The 19,323-nt window shown below is 38.2% G+C and overlaps 1 protein-coding gene across 1 annotated transcript in view; it reads left to right on the forward strand.

Annotated features, from left to right (window-relative positions):
- Positions 1-19,323, forward strand: part of CNTNAP2 (contactin associated protein like 2) — a 1,679,055-nt gene that overhangs the window by 767,087 nt on the left and 892,645 nt on the right. The window contains exon 4 of the mRNA XM_030551435.1: positions 1,280-1,427. Coding sequence (XP_030407295.1) covers positions 1,280-1,427 — 148 coding nt within the window. The remainder of the gene's footprint in view (positions 1-1,279; positions 1,428-19,323) is intronic.

Raw genomic sequence — 19,323 nt, forward strand, 5'->3', positions numbered from 1 at the left:
GTATATTCTAGCCCTTAGTATATTACTGTCTATAGCAATGTGTACAATAGACTATTTTAAATGAATTACTGTGTTCTGATTGATATGAATAACTAAAATATAGACCTATTGATTAATACTGTGTTTACTTCTGAATCTTTGGATACAGGTTTTTCTCTGGCACAAGCTTCAGTGGCTGAATTTTATAAGAATGTACTAACAATGACTGTTTATAGTCTTTTTGACAATTGGCTATCCGTTTCCCCTTGGTGTAAGACTATCCTGTTCAGTAGCTTGACATGTATATCTCCAGTGAAAGCTAGCTATAGAAAGATAAGAAAGTACTGCCTATGTGAAGTTCTGGCTGTGAATGAACAGACTGTCCAAGGGCTGACTAGATAGAAAATATGTAAGCAGAGTTAACAAGCAGGTATTGTTTTCTGTTGAGCCAGATGCTATGAATCATTACGCTCAGAGGTACTAAAATAGAAAACTAGATGTGTTGACTTCATTAATTCTGGAAACATTAATACACTTGAGAACTATTGTATCCTTCTCTGAGTTCTTAGTATTTGAAAAAATACCTCTCACTGTGAATGACAGCCAAGATTATGATGATTAGCACCATTTCCAAAATATCTAATTGCACATGTTGTTTAGGGTGAGGTGTTGATTGTGAAGATTACATGTTTCCCTACAAGTGAGACTTCAAAGTTAAGGTATGGTTTGGGGTCCTACAGAAATATGGTAAATTCTACTATATAATTTTAAAGCTGAAATGGGGAACAGTATGGCTCAAGGCAATGAGAAAGAGCTTTTCACTGTTCATCAGTTCAAATCTGTCCCATGTCACTAATAACTAAAATTATTTCCATCTATGTGAAAAGAGTTGGTGTATTCAGTCTAGTTATTAGTGAATAAGAGTCTTCATCACGAAAACAATCACTACAATTGGGACACTTATTGACATTCTAATGAACAAGCTAAAAACTAGATAGAGATACAGAATGAACCATTTTCTCATCCTTTGTTTTGATTCATTCAACCAAGAATAAGGTATACTGTACCTATTATGGAGAAAGAGGACATTAGCTTCCAGTGCCATATATCTGGCATCTTTCGTGAGCATTGTAGAACTCCCAGTGCTGTTTGTTGAATTATCCATTAATTCAATCACTAGCATAGAGGCAAGTTGACCAGAATGTAGTTTAATCTAAATACTCAGAAGACCGTTGTTCCTATTTTTTTCCCTCACAGAAGTATTCCACTGTTACAAGAGATTTCTTTTTCCTTCCCTTAGGCATTTCCTGGAAATACAAATTCTGATAGTGTGATCCGGCATGATTTACAGCATGCAGTTATAGCCCGCTACATACGCATAGTTCCTCTTGACTGGAGTGGAGAAGGCCAAATTGGGCTGAGAACTGAAGTCTACGGCTGCCCGTACTGTAAGTTTTTCTTGACATTTACTTCTCCCCTCTAGTTTCTCTTTGTAAATGAATTACCTTTGGTCTACAGCATAGGTTGGCATTAAACTCTGAATTTTAAATACCTTTCAGTTCAATATATTAAGGCATTCCCAAACTTGCTAATTATATTGCCTAGGGCCTCATAAAATATGGTACTGAATCACTGGTTTGAGCTTCCTCTGGAGATACTATATTAGAATCCACAAAGATACTGCTTTGAAATCGTTCTTTTTGATCTGCATTGTTGTTTTCGTAGAAGACTCTGACTGTTGTTGTTTAATTCTGACCCGAACAGTTCAGGAAGAGATTTTTAGCATGAGTAGTAGTAGCATGGAGGGTGCTGAGAGAATGACTGTGGGTAAAGATGACAGAATTCATTGACTGATATTAATGATAAATCAAAGAGTTGTTCATTTGTGACTAACAATCCTATCAGAGTTGTTCATATTATCTAAATATTTATCATATATTTTTCAGAGATAATTTTGTATTCTTTATATGATTATGGCTTCCAGTTTTCTGCTTAGACCTTAGCAGGCAGTGGTGCATAAACTCCTGAAATTAAGGTCAGACACTATTAGACTTTAAGGCACTTCAAATTCCCCTCCTTCTTCCAAATTAGGCTTTTATGATTCCTCATCTGACCAAATGAATTCCATTAATCTTTAAACAAAGAAATGTCAGAAATGTGAAAGCCACAAATATGTGTTCCATTTAAGGTAAAATAAAATACTAGTTGGGTCAGAAAGCATCAGGATTAAATGCCTATTCATAAAAAAAGTCAAATAGACGCAACTCTTACAAATGTCAGCAGGAGCCACAAGTGCTCCCCAGCTGTCAGAAGCAGGCGCAACTGGAAACTGTAATCCTAATCTATGAACCCTGGAGTAATTGGGCGGTTTGGATCAGTCTATTTATCTGTATTCTTATACTGTACCTGTCTCTGAAGCTTATCAATAAATAACGAGTAGATAAAACAAAAATGAAAGAGCCAAATGGTGCTTTCAGTTACCCATATGCCATCCTACTGAGTTCAACGAGGGGACATAAGTGTAAAGAAGGTTAGTAAGGGCTTGTCTCCACTTACAAGAGGATTGATGTGCAGCAATTGATCCACTGGGGGTCGATTTAGTGGGTCTAATGAAGACGCGCTAAATTGACCGCCGATCACTCTCCTGTCCACTTCAGTACTCCACTGGAATGAGAAGCATAATGTAAATCAATGGGAGAGTTTCTCCCGCGGACCCAGCACAATGTAGACACTGAAATAAGTCGACTTAACATACGTTGACTCCAGCTACATTATTCACGTAGAGTCACGTAAGTTAGGTCAACGTAGCCCTGTAGTGTAAATCTGCCCTAAGTATTAGTGAAAGTAGTCAGAATTCTGGATTTGATGAGGAGAGAAACCCAAACGCTTAGACAATTAAATTTAACATCAAAATAAGTAACACACGCTGTAGTGTATTAGTTTTATTAACCATTTTCATGTTTAATTCAGTAAAACTCTCCTATTTAAAATGTACCTGAAGCTGTACCTCAGAATTCCCAGTGTGCCGCACCGGAGTGTGTGGGAAAATAGATCTAGTTTGCTGAGTGGTAAGCAGAGCCTTGGTTAAGGCATCTGTGACAATCATGAAGGGAGAATAGCATACGTATTACTATATGTGCTGTATAGAAGAAGGCTGGATTGTTCACTCTTTGTTAAAAACTGGAGAATTATAGCCCTTTTGAATGAAGAAGGCCAAGCTATGAAGTGAAAGCACCTGGATTTTCAATGGCAAAAAGATTTTAAAATGTAGTCCTGCTTAAGGAGAACAATTGCACTACAGTGAGACACTAGAGAGTACTATGTGTACTATATTTAGGGGTGAGTTTTTTTCCTGGCATGCATCTCTGAAAATCCCACTGAGGTCAGTGGGAATTGCGCAGATGTATCTGAGGACGGAATTGAGTCATTATTCAGAAGACCAAGGGAATATTTTCATAAGTGCCTACGTGATTTAGAGCCTAAGTCCATTATTAAAAGAGACTTAGGGCTTTCTTCACTATGGGGATAAGTTGACCTAAGTTACACTACTCCAGCTATGTGAATGATGTAGCTGGCATTAACGTAGCTTAAGTCAATTTACCATGGTATCTTCATGGTGCTGAGACAATGGGAGATGGTCTCCGGTCGACTTGCCTTACTCTTCTTGGAGAGCTTGAGTACCAGGGTTGACCAGAGAGCACTCGGCTATTGATTTAGCAGGTCTTCACTGGATCCACTAAATCAATCCTTGCTGCATCAATTGCAGCCGCATTGATCTCTCCAGTAGTGGAGACCAGCCATTAGACATTTAGGAGTTTTATGTCTTATTTTCTCCTTTCTACTTTTGAAAATCGGATTTTTCAAAAGTCATTTGGATGATTTTGAAAAATTTACCCCTACAGACTAGAATTTCACACTTCTGTGCCTAAATATAGGCACCTGAATAAAACAGTCTGATTTTTTTCAGCATTGAGCACCCCAAGTCTCATTGAAGGAAATAAGAGCGGCAGATGCTCAGTTTCTTTGCAAAGCTGTCTACTTATACTGAGATGCCTAAACATGGATATAGGTGCCTCATTTTAAGAACTCACATTTGAATATGTTGATAGGAATATCTTAATATCAGAGCTATTAGTCAAATTTATCTCTAGTGTGTCTTTATTGAATAAACCAGGGTTGAGTCTGTGCCTATATGGCGATATTCCAGAGAAACACATCCTCAGACATATACAGATGGGGCAAAATTTCTGAGTTATGCAGGATGAGTTGCCAACTGAAAGAACCTATTGTGAATCCCTCTAAAGTAGGTTCTATATCATTCAGCTGTTTAGCATGCTTGTAAGATTCCTATTTCGCTCTGTGGCAGAGTGGACAAATCTTCCACTGGACGAGGGCAGGAAGGAGCTAACAGTCCTGGAGATGGATTGCACGTGGCCCCTGCAGCCTATAAGACTTAGCAGCAGTATCAAGCCTGGAAGGAGTAGGGGGAAAACAAAGGAGAAAAAAAGAAGCAGCAAGTTTGAGAGCTGGGCTTCCTTAAGAGAGGGTTCTTGGGTTTAGTTAGAGAAGTCTGGTGATGTGGGCTTAGAAGGCTCCAGTTAGGAACTGAAGGAGTAGCCTCACACTAAGGCACTGTAGAGAGTGGACTTTACATTATCTAATGTTCACCTGTTGGTTAGTTAAGTTTAACACCAAGAAAGCCAAAATTGGTCCTGCACAAGGGTGCATGGACTGTGTCTTATCAAAGATTCTGTTAATGAAGCAGATAGAATAGGAGGAGAGACGATGCTTGAAATAGCTGCAGCAAACAGAAGATCACATGCTGTGGAACTGCTCCTTTTATAGTCAATGGGAGTTTTAACATTTACTTCAAAGGGCACTTTAGCAAGTCCTGTATCTTACCAGGAGACAACATTTCATCCTCAGTGAGGTTGAGAGGAGGCCTTTACCTGTCAATAACGTCCTTTGTTAAGAAGCAATGTTTCCAAAGGGAAAATGTCCACGAGTCAGTTAAGGTAGAACTGATGGAAGCTTTCTTTTCCACTCCTTTGAAAGCAGAGAGCAGAGCCATATGCAGTCATACTTGAATAATTCCATCATGGCCACATTTATGAAATCCTGAGACAGGCAGTAAAGCAAAGGCATCTGGAGGCTATGACTGGTGGAATACAGTACATTTCACTACTGATTCATGAAGTTCATAATAAGCTTCTACAGTATCATTACCAGATGAATAGTTCCTCTATCTCTGTCCTGAGACGGATGAATGCCTACAAAATGGCAACAGCAGTACTGTAGCAAAACATTTGGCAATGCTTACTGATAACAACAGAAGGAATTCTTGATGTTGAAGTGCTATATAAAGGATGGAAAGCATTGTTTGGATGTGGTCATATGGTGTATTTTTGCACCTCCATTGGATGCCTGAACCTTTTTAATAGGAGAAAAGACCATGATAAGAAATAGCAAACACAAAACATGAATAATGAATAATATATTTCATATACAAAGGATATATTTTTGAGATTGACAAACATTTTTGTAAAACGCTTTCAAATATCACACAAATATTCACAGTACACAAAACACACAGCAATACGCAGTTCCAAAACAAATATTCTCACTCCATGACTAGCAGCAAATTGAACTTTTGTGGTTTATTTTGGAATAGCTTTACAAATTTGTTTCCATTATTTGACAAGTTCCATTTGCAAATATTTCCCAGATAGTTTATTTGAACAAATTTCAGTCTGTCTCATGTTTGCAAAGTGTTCATTTGAACTGTTAGCTTTATTAATTATTGTGTGACCTAAATCATATGTTACTATTTCTGCTCCATAGTTGGATGACTACATTTTAAAAAAAAATAGCACATACACTTGATTTTATATAAACCTGACTATTTGTATGGAGAACAACTATTCTCTAAACATTCTTGCGAACAAAAACCTGTTCATGCAAATAACAAGTTATGAGGGTTACTGTCATAGTCAAAGAGAACAGCCTTTAGGATTTGAAATGAATGAAAGTAAAAACTGGCTATGACATATTGAAGAAGATCTAAATATAAAAGATGGAGCAGCTCTTTTGGATGATAGGTCATCTTGTCCACCTCCCTGTCTGTAGAGAATTGTTCACTGCAGTGTAATCTCCCGCTATTCTACTCTAGCTATAAATGGCATAAGCCTCTGTTTGCCTTGGTAAATATATTCCACATTTGGCTTCACCTCTTTGTTAGGAAACTTTCTCTGATATTTGTCTGTAATTTTTCTTTGCTCATTTTCCTTCTATTACTCCTGCCTATACACCTCCTGCCCTTCCCAAATGGTCACCATGCATACTTGATGTGACAGACCCATCCTGCCTAGAATCATCCACTGCACATAAATATCAAAGGGAATATTCAAGACAGATGGGCAAGCTGCTGTTTCTCTAAAAGTGAGGATTGGCCAGATTCAGCAGTACACTCTGGTGGCTACCAGAGTAGCAAAAAGCAACTGGGTCTGATCTGAAGCCCATTGAAGTCAATAGGTGTATTTTTTTATTGACATCCATAAAACTTGGATCAAACCCTCGTTCCTACAACCGTTATACATATTGCCTCTGTTGAACTTCTAGCCCCAACCCACCGACTAATCTAAGGAGTAAGAATAGTGAGGTTGTTCCTTAATCCATGTCTCCCACATCATACTATACTCTTTTTCAATTAGTTTGTCTCTGAGATCTTTTTCCTCTTACATAAATGGTGGAGCTGTACAGAAAAGTTTAATCAAAACCATTTCTGACAGAAAATGGGATATGAGAGAGACAGAGGAAGTGAGGTAAAATCTTTTATTGTACCAACTTCTGTTGGTGAAAGAAACAAGCTTTCAAGCCTTACTCAGGTCTTTGGAGTTTGAAAAGCATGTCTCTTTCACCAACAGAAGTTGATCCAATAAAAGATATTACCTCACCCACCTTGTGTGTCTCCTGTCCTGGGACCAACACAGCTACAAGAACAGTGCACACACAAAATGGAATACTTTATTAAATGGAAAGTTTTACGAAAAAATGTTTTTGTTTACTAAACAGCTCTACTAAATTGTCATAAGCAATTCATTCTTTTAAATCTAGAGTTTAAACAAATGCAGTGCAGTCTGAGATTTCACTTTGGTAAAAAAATACAGTGGAATCAAAACAATGCTTTAGTTGTTCTGCCCACATGACTCCTACAAATCTGCCTTTGAAAATGAATGGGAGTTCCTATAATTGTGCAACGTCAAGAGCTTTCTTTTAAATTTCAGCTGCTTTGTAGTGAATGGTTCTATACTTAAGGTAGGTTAATATATTACATTTCATGAGGATTATCTTAATAGCTCAGCAGTTGCAAACACAGCCTGATATTCTGACCTCTTGACATTACCAGTGCATGGCTAAATACACCTCTGCCTCGATATAACGCTGTCCTTGGGAGCCAAAAAATCTTACCTTGTTATAGGTGAAACTGTGTTATATAGAACTTGCTTTGATCCACCGGAGTGAGCAGCCTCAAACCCCTGAAGCACTGCTTTACCATGTTGTATCCAAATTTGTGTTATATTGTGTGGCATTATATCAAGGTAGTGGTGTACGTGCATTGAAATTTCAAGGAGTAGGGGAACGGATAGTAGAACTTTTGTTGGAAGATGTATATTGCTCTATTTGTGACAATGTATATTTCTGTGTTAATGTGCCCATTTTTTAGCATGGAGTCTTTTTTAAAAGACTTTTAAAATTTCTGCTTGATTTTCTCTGTTTGGACATTAACAATCCCATGGCATTTTTCAAATAGGTGTTTTCCCTCAGCATCCTTGACCAAAAGTGCTCCTCCCCCTTCATGAGGATGTTGGATGGTGATTGGCTGCCATTCTCCAGACCAGAGATGGCTTTATTTCAATGTTGTTTTATGTACATAGGGAAAAATCTTGAAGTCCTTGCTCTGTCAAAATCCTATTAAAGTCAATATTTTTAGGGAGTAAGGATTTCAGGGCTAGGCCCTCAGATTGTTAAGAGCTGTAGAATCTGTTGGCATTTTTAAGATATCAAATAAATATAAATTATTATTATTGGACAATGTTCCCAATGAATTCAATGGCGTTGCATGAATGTAAGTGAGAGCAGAATTTGGTTTATTCATTACCTCTATTTTGTACTACCTTCAGAAATCTGTAGGCACAACTTATAAAAAACAACAACTCCTCTGTATTCCCTTTTATATAACAAAAGGCATCAAAAGATTAACTAAAAGTCAAACTTAAGTTACACAGAAATGTTATAATGAGTCTGCTGGCAGCCATTCCTGGGCACAGAAGCTTTGACAATTGCAGCAGCAAATGTGAACATCTGTTTGTTAGCCTGCAATGAATGTACAGTTAACATCAAAGGGAAATGAGTATACTCTCCATGAATACATACCCCACCCACTTGTTCCACTGCATCTCTAGGCACCTTTCAGTTACATTTGGCCTTTAATTAAAACAAAAATCCAATATTTAAATTAGGAGGGTTTGTATAACTGGCTCATTTGGGAAAGTTTCTTCACAGACCTTTTTATGGAATTAATTTAATCTCCCTCTTCTCAGCCATATAAGTGGAATGTGATCCAAGACAATGTGACAGAAGTATCCTGACTTTGCATATTTTTTTAACTCATCACATATAACATTTCCCTTTTGAAAAACAGCAGACTCATATTTAATTTACTTCAATTTAATTATGAGTGTTTGTTATAAAAAAACTATTCTCTAGTCTTTGAGATATATTATTATATATATTATTATACATAATGTATAGTCTATTAATGCAGAGGTCAGATTTTTTCTAAATTTCTTTAGGTTCCATAAACATCTGAGGAAGCAAGAAATGAACATAACATTTGTGTCCTTTCTCACGAAGTAAGGTTGGCGGATTTCAGGCATATACAATTGAACAGTCTCAGTCTGAGCACTGTGGTACAGTCTTTAAAACTCTTTGCTTGAGTGAATGCTCATGATGATTCTGCCTGGCATTCTCCTCTTTGATTTCTTTAAGCAGTGACCTATTTGTTTGTCCATGGCGGCTTGGCCACCTGAGAAATCAGGTGTTGCTCATTCTGAAACAAAAAGTTCACCAGATTTCAGGCTGTGTGTTTTGATTCCCTGCCACCAATTTTAAGCCTGAGGGGCCTCCTCATATTTGTTTCCCTGCATGTCTAGAATAAAATAGCTATTAAGTCTGCAGTTATTTCCAGGCTTTTTTGAATTATTCTGTTTCTTTTCTATTTGCCTTCCCCCAAAGTTTAGCTGAAACTAGTGGCATTTTTCCCCCTGCTGTGGTGTTTCATGAATCAGTAAACTAATGTTTTCCTTTGTACCAAACGTAGTGGCGTTTTGTGCTACGAGTCAAAATAGCTAAGTACAAACAATTATGGCTTATTCACTTTACGTGTAGATTATTCTTTTTAGAGGCAAAAAAAGTCACGATGTTCCTTTTTCAATATGATATAGAATCATAGAAATGTTGGGCTGGAAGGGACCCCTAGTCCGGCCCCTTGTGCTGAGGCTGGATTATATATAACTAGACTATCTCTGACAGGTGTTTCTCTTCTCTCTTTATAAAAATGTCCAATGAAATGGGTTCCACAACCTCTGTAGGTAACCTGTTGAGTGCTTAACTATCCTTATGGTTAGAAAGGTTTTCTTAATATTTAACCTTGAATTTCCTGGATGCAAACTAAGCTCATTACTTCTTGTTCTACCCTTGGTGGACATGGAGAACAATGGGTCACCATCATCTTTATAATAACCTTCAATATACTTGAAGACTTTTACCAGTCCCTACTTAGCCTTCTCATCTCTAAACTATACATGCCCAGTTCTTTCAACCTTTCCTTGTAAGTCATGTTTTGTAAACCTCTTAATTTTTTTTTCCGCTCTCCTCTGGAATCTCTAAAATTTATTTACATATTTCTTAAAATGTGGTGCCTGAAACTGGACACAGTACTCCAGCCGAGGCCTCGCTAGTACCAAGTACAGCGGAACAATTACACCACCTGTCTTACATATTACACTCCTGTTAATACATCTGTAACCTGTCATGGCTGGCTGTCCATGTCTGAGGGAGGCCACACCTCCTTGCAGTTTGGTCTGCTAGAGTATTCTCCCAAAGGAAGAAAAAATGAAGGGGGAATTAATGGTTCTCAGTGTGCCCAGGCCTTCAAGCAGAGTGGGACTGTGCACAGTCTAGGCTCTGGCCTGCAACCAGGCAGAGTGGCAGTAGTTCATTCACCCAGCCTTTAAGCAGGGCAGGGCAACAAGCAGTCAAGGCTCTGGTCTGCAGTGACGCAGAGCTGTAGCAGTTGATCCACCCAGTCTATGGGGCTCAGGTAGAGACGAGAGCCAAGCTACTGTCTGTGGGGCTCAGGTAGGGATGTCTGAGGAATGCAGACCTCATGGCTTCAGGAGGGGGAATACTGCCACTCCAGGGGTGGACTGGCAGGGGGAACGTGTGCCTTCCCAACTCCACCATGTCCCAGTCCAGGACCCTAACAGTGCACAAGTGGTCTGCCACTGGGTCAGCTGACTGTGTTTCCGGCAGAACTACAGCCCAACATTATTCTACTCCATTAGTTCTCATATTTTGCTTCATAACCATTGGTGGTCCCTGGAGAGCTAACTGGTCGCAATTTGTTGGCTCTTTCTGGTATCCCATACTAAATTATATTTAAAAAAACCCTGAATTTCAAAGGGGCTGAGCACCTGTAGCTCTCATTGACTTAATTGTGGGTTATCAGACTCTAAGTACTTTCGTACTATTTTTTTTTTTCACGTAAGCATTTAATATGGCTGCCCCAAGGACATTATTGACTCATTAGTGATAGGGGTGTTACTTGAGGTTAGCAGAATCCAAAGCTCTTGCTAACTTTACTCTTTGCAAGGCAATGACAGGAAATAAATGAATGGGGACGCAGACCATCCGATAGATAGTTGATGCAAGCAGGCAAACTAAAGTACTTGCACTCAAAGCTTCTGCTATATTTAGTCTCCAGTACTTACACACATCTGCAACAAGTTAGCAGAGCACCAAAATTAATCCCATATTAATATTTATCCAGGATCTTGAAGAGGTCTCAAGTGGATTTCTGTAGATGTCCAGTAGCCAGCCTTCCATCTGCAGGGGAATGTGAGAGGCGTCCAAATGTCCACTGAGTTCAGAATTCTTCCTCTTTTTATACTAGTTTGTTAATAATACCTAGCTTGTTCATAAAAAAAGGGTGCTGAGCAGAATTCCAGTGTGGAGTTTTCCAGCCTGTCAGGCATGGGTAATTTTCCATAATTTAACCAGCTGTATTTCACATACCAATAGTTAACTACTGCAAGACTTTCCATCTTGCAAAACTGCATGCTTAGGCAAAAAGCTCAAGTCAAGAGGGAAGAGGGTCATGTTTACTCCTTGTGGTTGCTCACTTCCCTGTCTGTTAGTTGTACTAAGGCTTCAGAAAGAGCCTTTCTAGCTGCTTTCAGCAATGAGCATAACAATTAGTATTCCAGCTGTGGGTGGTGGTCTGGGCGTGCTAACAGGCTGTGAGCTATCAAAAATCTTCCCCTCCTACAAGGGAACTGATCTGCACAACCACAAGTGGGATGGAATGTGGTCTGCAAGTCATTCTCTCTATTAAGATGTAGTCCTCACTGTGAAAAAGTTTGAGAACCCCTTTCAGGTTCCAATTTGTAGTTACTTTATATTTTCAGAAATGCAGCAAAACAATGAAATATTGAACATTTTTTCTTCCAAATTTAATTCAGGCTGTTGTTTTAATATAATTACTGTTCATACTGGTTTCATCTGGATCCCTAGATAGGTTAATAAATTTTTCATCTCAATAAGAGTTATTTTATACTATGTGCACACATCCATGTGGAAATGAAGGGAAGACATTCTGAAGAGAATAATTTTGGTTTCTAGCAATGCAACTGTACACAAAAGGTAATTCAAAGCCTTATGTCATTTTCTTGAATTTACATCTATTATTTTTTTTCAAAATCTATATAGAGGTGCCATAAAATTAAGTTGATCTACATATTTTTAATAATGTATGGAAAATCTGGAATCCCTCATTCCCTGAGCAGTTCAGAAAGATTTTAATGCTTGCAGTAGAGCTGAGCTAACATTAGGAAAATGCCCATTAATACGTTCAATTTTTTTACACATACTGATTCTGTCTGTCTTTTTTGTTAACTTTCTAAAAATATTTCATCAATACATTTCATGGGAGGACTTTTTATGGAAATGGCAATTTTTAAATAAAGATTGAGGAAGATTTGCAGAAAGTAAATTTTTGAAGCCATATTTTTGCATATTCATATCAGAAATTTAATTCTAAGAGTTAGATTTACCCAATCAGGACACAGAAATATTGCATGTGACTCATACATCCAATAAAAAACAAATATCTCAGATTTTAAATATAATCAATACCTTGTGCACAGTCTATGCACCAAGAATTAATTAATTAATTGGCAACTAATTTCAAATAGTGAATACATTTGAGAAAATGTTAGAACGTTTACAGATAAGTTGCAAGCAGAAAAAGAGATTTTTTTTTCAAACCACTTCACCAATTTTGTGTCATCTGAAAATTTCACTAGCGAACTTTTTTTTATATTTCCATCTAGGCCATTGATAAATATATTGACTAGCATTGTACCAAGCACAGATCCCTGCAAGATCTCTCTGGAAACATACCCATACGATGCTGCTGATTCCCCATTTAGTAACTTTTTGAGAGCTATCACTTAAGCAGTTTTTAATCCGTTTAATATAGGCTACATTGAATTTGTATAGTGCTAATTCTTTGTCAGACTGTCATGCAGGACTTAGTCAAATGCCTTAAAAAGTCTTCAATATATTTCATCTATATACTCACTTTTATCAGCTAAGCTTGTTCTCTCATCAATATGAATTTTGTTTGACAAGACCTTATTTTCCATAACACTGTGTTAACTGGAATTAAATTATGCTACACTCCTATAAGCCTTTATTGTTTTCATCCCATATGAGCCTTTCCATTATTTTACCCAGGAGTGATGTCAGGTTAACCCGCCTATAGTTACCTGGGTTATCCCATTTACCCTTTCTAATTATTGATGCAACATATTTACTTCCTAATCCTATTGAACTTTCCCAGTTCTCAAAGATAAATTAAAAAATAAACCTTGGTGGTTTAGGGATTTCATTGGCCAATTATTTTAGCAGTCTTGGGTGCAAGTTTCTAGTCCGACCAATTTTAAAATGTTTAGCTTTAATAGTTGCTGTTTAATATCCTCATTTGTATTCATTGCTATCAACTTCCCCATTTTTCCACGTTATATACATTTTCCCTTTCCACTTAATGAAGAAGTCTTTCAACCAAGAAGCCATCTTGTATGATTGCAGGTTATAGGTTTATGGGGCACAAAAAAAAAATCATTCTTAAACAACACCCAATATTCATTCAGATTTTTTTCTCTGTACAACTTTGTTCCTAATTATTTTTTGCTTTGGGAAATTGGCCCTCTAAAAGCACTCTGTGTCTGTGTGTATATATTATTGGTCAGGACTACGGGTATATTCAATTTGCACATAACAAATGAAATTAGGTCACTATCACTTGTACCTAGGCGACCATCAGTTTTTAGTTCAATGATCAATTTATCTTTATCAGAATGAGGTATAATATGGAATTACTCCAAGCTAGTTGCAATACTTTTTGTGTCAAATACATTATTCGCTATTAATTATTTTTCTCAGCTCTGCTTTGAAGTGTCAGACATACCCTAGGTTCTGAAAAAACATTTCTGAATCTAGATAAGATCCTTGTTTCCTATTCATCAGCAGTGGTCTCCAGATTGCCGTGAGAGGTCACAGATAATAGATCTGAAGCAGGTTGAGCTAATCTGCAGGGAGATCTTTTAGTTTTCCAGTGAATTTGGCAGTAATATCTATGATAGGAAGATTGCAGACAAAATAGGCTGGAGACTCAAATTTTGCAAATTGGTGTAGCACCACTGAAGTCAATGAAGCTATGCTAATTTACACTAGCTGAGGCTATGGCCTAGACTCTATGAAGGCTTTTCCATCTCCATTTAAGCAATGGTGGACTGAATAATTAACTATTCCAGGGCAATTCCCTCTTTGAAATACAGGCTGGCAAGTTTGCTTAACCATAACTGATTACATAGGCCTCTACCACCTTTATTTAAACTGAATGGTACCTCTTAATGTCTGATTGATTTCAGTGAGGCAACTTGCAGAGTAATATACTGGGAACAGATACAAAGCCACTGGAGCGAGCTCTGGATCGGTCCCCTATACGTCAGAAGCAAGGGTGGCAAAATTAGGACCAGAGTGATTTTGTGATGAGGTAGCAAAATATTAGGGGGAAACAAACATTTAGTGAGGTATAGAAAGGTTATATTCTTAAGGCAGCAGAAATCCTATAGTTGATTTTTAGCATAGGAGGATGATTGATTTGAGAAGAATCTGTTACACATCACCAAGGTGATGGGGCAACTAGTACTGGAGATTTATAGGTCAGCTTACATGACTGGTGAAAGCAGCAAAGAATCCTGTGGCACCTTATAGACTAACAGACGTTTTGGAGCATGAGCTCTCGTGGGCGAATACCCACTTCCTCAGATGCATGTAGTGGAAATTTGTCCCTGAGGTGTCAGGCAAACTCTCAGCAGCTGAAGTCTCTGCCACTCACCTGGCGCCCCATAGATCAGCCACAGCCCTGGTTCTGCTCCTCTCTTTAGAGCATGAAAGGAGCCGAGTCAGTGAATGCATGGGTGCTATGAGGCTGCAGAACCAACAGGGGGGAAAAAAACGGTGCTCAGCACCCACTGGCAGCCAGCTGTGACCCTGCTTCAGCTGCTGAGAGTTTGCCTGACACCTCAGGGACAAATTTCCACTACATGCATCTGAGGAAGTGGGTATTCGCCCATGAAAGCTCATGCTCCAAAACGTCTGTTAGTCTATAAGGTGCCACAGGATTCTTTGCTGCTTTTACAGATCCAGACTAACACAGCTACCCCTCTGATACATGACTGGTGAGACATTTTTTAAATTCAGTTTATTGGATTATTGATATTTTACTGTAGGTGATTATTCATTCAAGGCAATAATTTCTAAGTAAACATCTTCAACATTACCCCTTTACTGACTACGGAATTTAAAAAGCCAACAGGAACCTTGTGTCTTTTAGCAGTTTATTATTACATTTCTCTTAAAGATCTAGTCTTTGCTGTCTGCTGTCTGCTGTCTGAGCTCTCTTCCATTAAAGTCTCTCATATGACCTCTCCTTTTGCCGTGAGTGTACATAGTTCCCTGGTTCCATTTCATCTTTCCTTGTTCAGCTTTCTAGTTACTGGAGGGATCAAGAGAAAGTAACATTCAAAGGTGTCAGCTCAGTTTAAAGCGACAATACAGGCATTAATCCCCTTTTGTTCTTAAGGGAAATTAATGCATGGCCATTAGAGAGTAAAGTCAAGTCATTTTCGAAGCTGTGGGATCTGTTCCTCTTCGTGACAGAAGGTTTGTTTTTTTTATTGCTGTTCAGCCTCGGAAGGATCAGAATGGACTTAAAAAATTAAACACTTTAATATGTAGAAAGTGGTGAATTGATTTCAATGGAATCATTCATGTGCTTAAGTGCTGTGTTGAATCAGAGCCTTAATAAGGAGCAAGTGACTTAGTAAAGAGGAAAAAAAAAAGATCTTAGCAGGATTATCAGCAGCCATGTAACTTTTGGGGCAAACACAGGAATTGCTCTCAGAATCCAGCTACAAATCTGTCACAAGTGCCAATGCCATTAGCTTAGCTAGAATCTTTCATTTGCAGCATCACTGCTCATTTTTAATAGATTTTAAAATAAATGCAGATGGTAATTTGTTTCAACAGTCTTTGAGTCTAACTATTGCAAGATTAACAACAAATAATAAACACATGTATGTTACAGCCTAGTCTGATCCAATTTGAAGGGAGCTTGAGTTAAGTCCAACTGGTATATACTCAGTATGAGAATATAATCTAACACTCCATTTATATATATTCAGTATAAAATAAAATGCAGCATTAATTATATACACAAATAATACAAATATTATGTGTAGTGAAACACAAGAAGAATCTGCATATAAATGGTCTAACAATAAATAGTTTCAGGTGCTGTGAACCTCTGAGAGCTACATCCAGCTCTAGCACTTCAACAGCAGTGTTCCCCAAACTATTTGTCACACACACACTCTTACTCATATTGGACTCTGTTTGGGTCTCCTCCCCCTACCCTCCCCGCCCCCTCACCCCGGGAGCTGTGTTTGGGGGCCAGGGCCAGGAGCAGGGCTGAAAGTTTGTGGCCAGTTGCCCAGAGCTGGGGGTCAGGGCCATGACCAGGAGTGGAGATGAGGCTGGAGCCAGGGGTGGGGCTGCAGCTAGAGCGGGACTGGGTGGCAATCTCTCCCCTCCTCTAGGGGCTGGCCTGGGCCTTGCCACACCTCCCCCAAATATTCCTTTCAGCCATCCTAGGAGGGCATGCCCTACATTTTGGGGACCACTGCTCTACAATCTTGGTAATTCATTTAGGCCTCTGATTTGATAGCTTCGACTTCTCAATGCCCATTATATAGAAAACACCTTGGATCTGATTTTCAGAACTGCTGAGGACCCAGAACTTCCAATGAAGTCAGTGGGAGCAGCGTGTGCTCCATGTTTCTGATAATCATTATAAAGGTGTCTAAAATGTGGGTACCCAAAAATGGAGGCACCTAAAATGGAAGTCAATTTTTGAAAATTGCTTCAATGTCTGTACCTTACGGAAGTGTTGTGGGGATTAATGAACAATTAATTTTCTTGAGTGCTTTCAGGATTTAAGGGCTCCATCTGGCAAGGGGCGGAAGAATCTGGCCCCAATGCAGCAAAGCTTCACTTTAAACATACAAGTATTTCCAGTGATAGGCTTGCCACCCATCTAGTTTTGCCTGGACAGTCCAGTTTTTGGCTTGTGTGTCCAGGTACCATTTATGGTTGCCAGGTGCCCGAGTTTTGACAGGAAAATCCAGTTGAAAAGGGGACCTGGCAACCCTAAATAGAACCCGAAGCAAAAGTCTGGTTATCACAGGGTACAGGGAAGATCTGGGTCATTAACCCACATCAGCCCCTGCTTAGTTGGGGCCAACTCCTACTTGTATGCAGGTTCCTTGCGATGATTCAGCAAGTGACAGGGAGGCAGGAGAGGAATGCACAATGGGGGCAAAGCCCTGGGGGAAGAGGTGGGGTGAGGTCTGGGGGAAGAGGCGGAACAAGGGCGGGGCCTCATGGGTCTGGTAACCAGCAATTAGAAAGGTTGCAGTGCTACAGTAGGACTACACACATTTACATTTATACATGTGCTTTATTCCATGAGGGACAAAATACACATCCATGCAAAATAGAATCCTTAAAACCAGTATGTACTGTTTGTTATTAATATTAGTGATAGAATGAAAAGAAAGAAGTCTACTTTCTTTGCAGACTTCTAATAAGGAGTACTTACAGCCTTTGACAAGATTTTTTTTAATCTAGATGTCTCATACCTTAGCAATCCATTTTTTATGCAGGGCATCTTTGTATTTTCTTCACTGTGAGTGACATTCTGATAGAATTGACCAATCTACATTTTCCTGGAGCATACACCTGTATTAGATAGCTACATTATTCAATATGTATGAATTGAAATATAATGCTGCTAGTGATGCTGGGTAATGCTACAAATTGAACACATCCCAGAGGATTGCATGGGAATTCTAATGCAAACCTATATTTTTTCAGTCTTCTGTCTAAATTTCGACCCTAAGTTTGACAGTGATAGCTAAGGGCAATTCCAAACACGGGGAATGAAATATCTCTTCATCGTACTCTATTTTCCACAGATGCAGTAAGGGAATTTGAACAATTGATCTTCTGTCATAATGTAGACATTAAATACAGGCTGTGAATAAACCTAACTTGTGCTTTTATCACATCCTGCTGCATAGAGAAACTTTATCAACCTTGGCTAACATATAGCCCCCAAGTTATCTTACTGAAGACAGTTATTATCTAACTTCACCATGTTTGTGTAATGTTAGTGATGTTAGTGAATCAGTAATGTGAGAATTATAGTTAAAGTTGTGGTTTTGGTCTCAGTATTTCCAGTAGAATCCCTGTTTTGTGGGGAAGGGAGCATATTGTGGCCATCTCAGATCATAACCGGGATTGGGCAGAATGGATGTCTCTGTCTAGATAGTAAAGCTTAGTGGGAAATGGTTTTCCCTCATCTATGATAACTTGAAGTTTTGAAAATTTTATGCATCCCAAATTTGAACAAAAATTTGAAATCTCAAACACTTTCACAAACCAAAAATCCAAAATAAAAAAAAAGTCAGATCAGGTCAATCAAAACATTTTGTTTTGGTAATGTTTAAATGTTTTGTCTCAATTGTTTTTAAAAAAGTTAAACTACAAATAACTAAACAAAAAGTAATTTTGACTGCAAAAACTGAATATTCTCCTTTCAAAAACGTCAAAACACAATGCTTCCACAATTTCAAAACTTCGTTTTATTCATCTTTGCATATTTTTTCAAAATGGGAAATTCATCAAAACTGGCTCTTTCCCACAATATATACAATTTAAGATAATGATATTAGCAACACAATTATCAATTTGTTCCAATATTTCAGCAAAATGAAAAATTGAGATTTAATACTCCACTTGAGTAGTCACTTCACAAGCATTGTCATTTTACTGTGTTCCTTTGAAGTGCTGACTTTCCACTGAAATTGCAATGGGAAGACAACGATGGCCCAGATACACTGACAATGTTGGAATTGCATCAAAATGGCTAAGATGCTTTTTTCAAGTGGATCACATCATTTTAAGAATCAATAGCAATCACTGTCCAATTATGTTCCCATTCAGGTTGAAGGTAGAATTCCCATTGATTAAGACCTTAATTCATAGAGAAGACTAATCACCCTCTTTATATTTTGGAATTTTAATAAAACTCAACCTTTTAAAAACACTCTGATATTTCATTTTAAAATTAGCCTTTGAGCCTGAGCTATTTTTCATACATTTTCTAAAATGGTTATATATCTGAATGCTGTAACTTGTATTATGCAACAGCTTAAGAAATTTGGCATGCAAAGTATTTTTATTCATCCAAGTTTTCATATCTTGGCTGTTTCAGACTGCCTCAGGATAAACATTGCCATGAGCCTGGAATTATTTTATTCTGTTTTAACTCAATTTTCTTAACTCAAACATTACTTTAATGTGCAATCAGTATTA

Source organism: Gopherus evgoodei, chromosome 2, assembly GCF_007399415.2.
Source record: "Gopherus evgoodei ecotype Sinaloan lineage chromosome 2, rGopEvg1_v1.p, whole genome shotgun sequence".
Lineage (NCBI taxonomy): Eukaryota > Metazoa > Chordata > Testudines > Testudinidae > Gopherus > Gopherus evgoodei.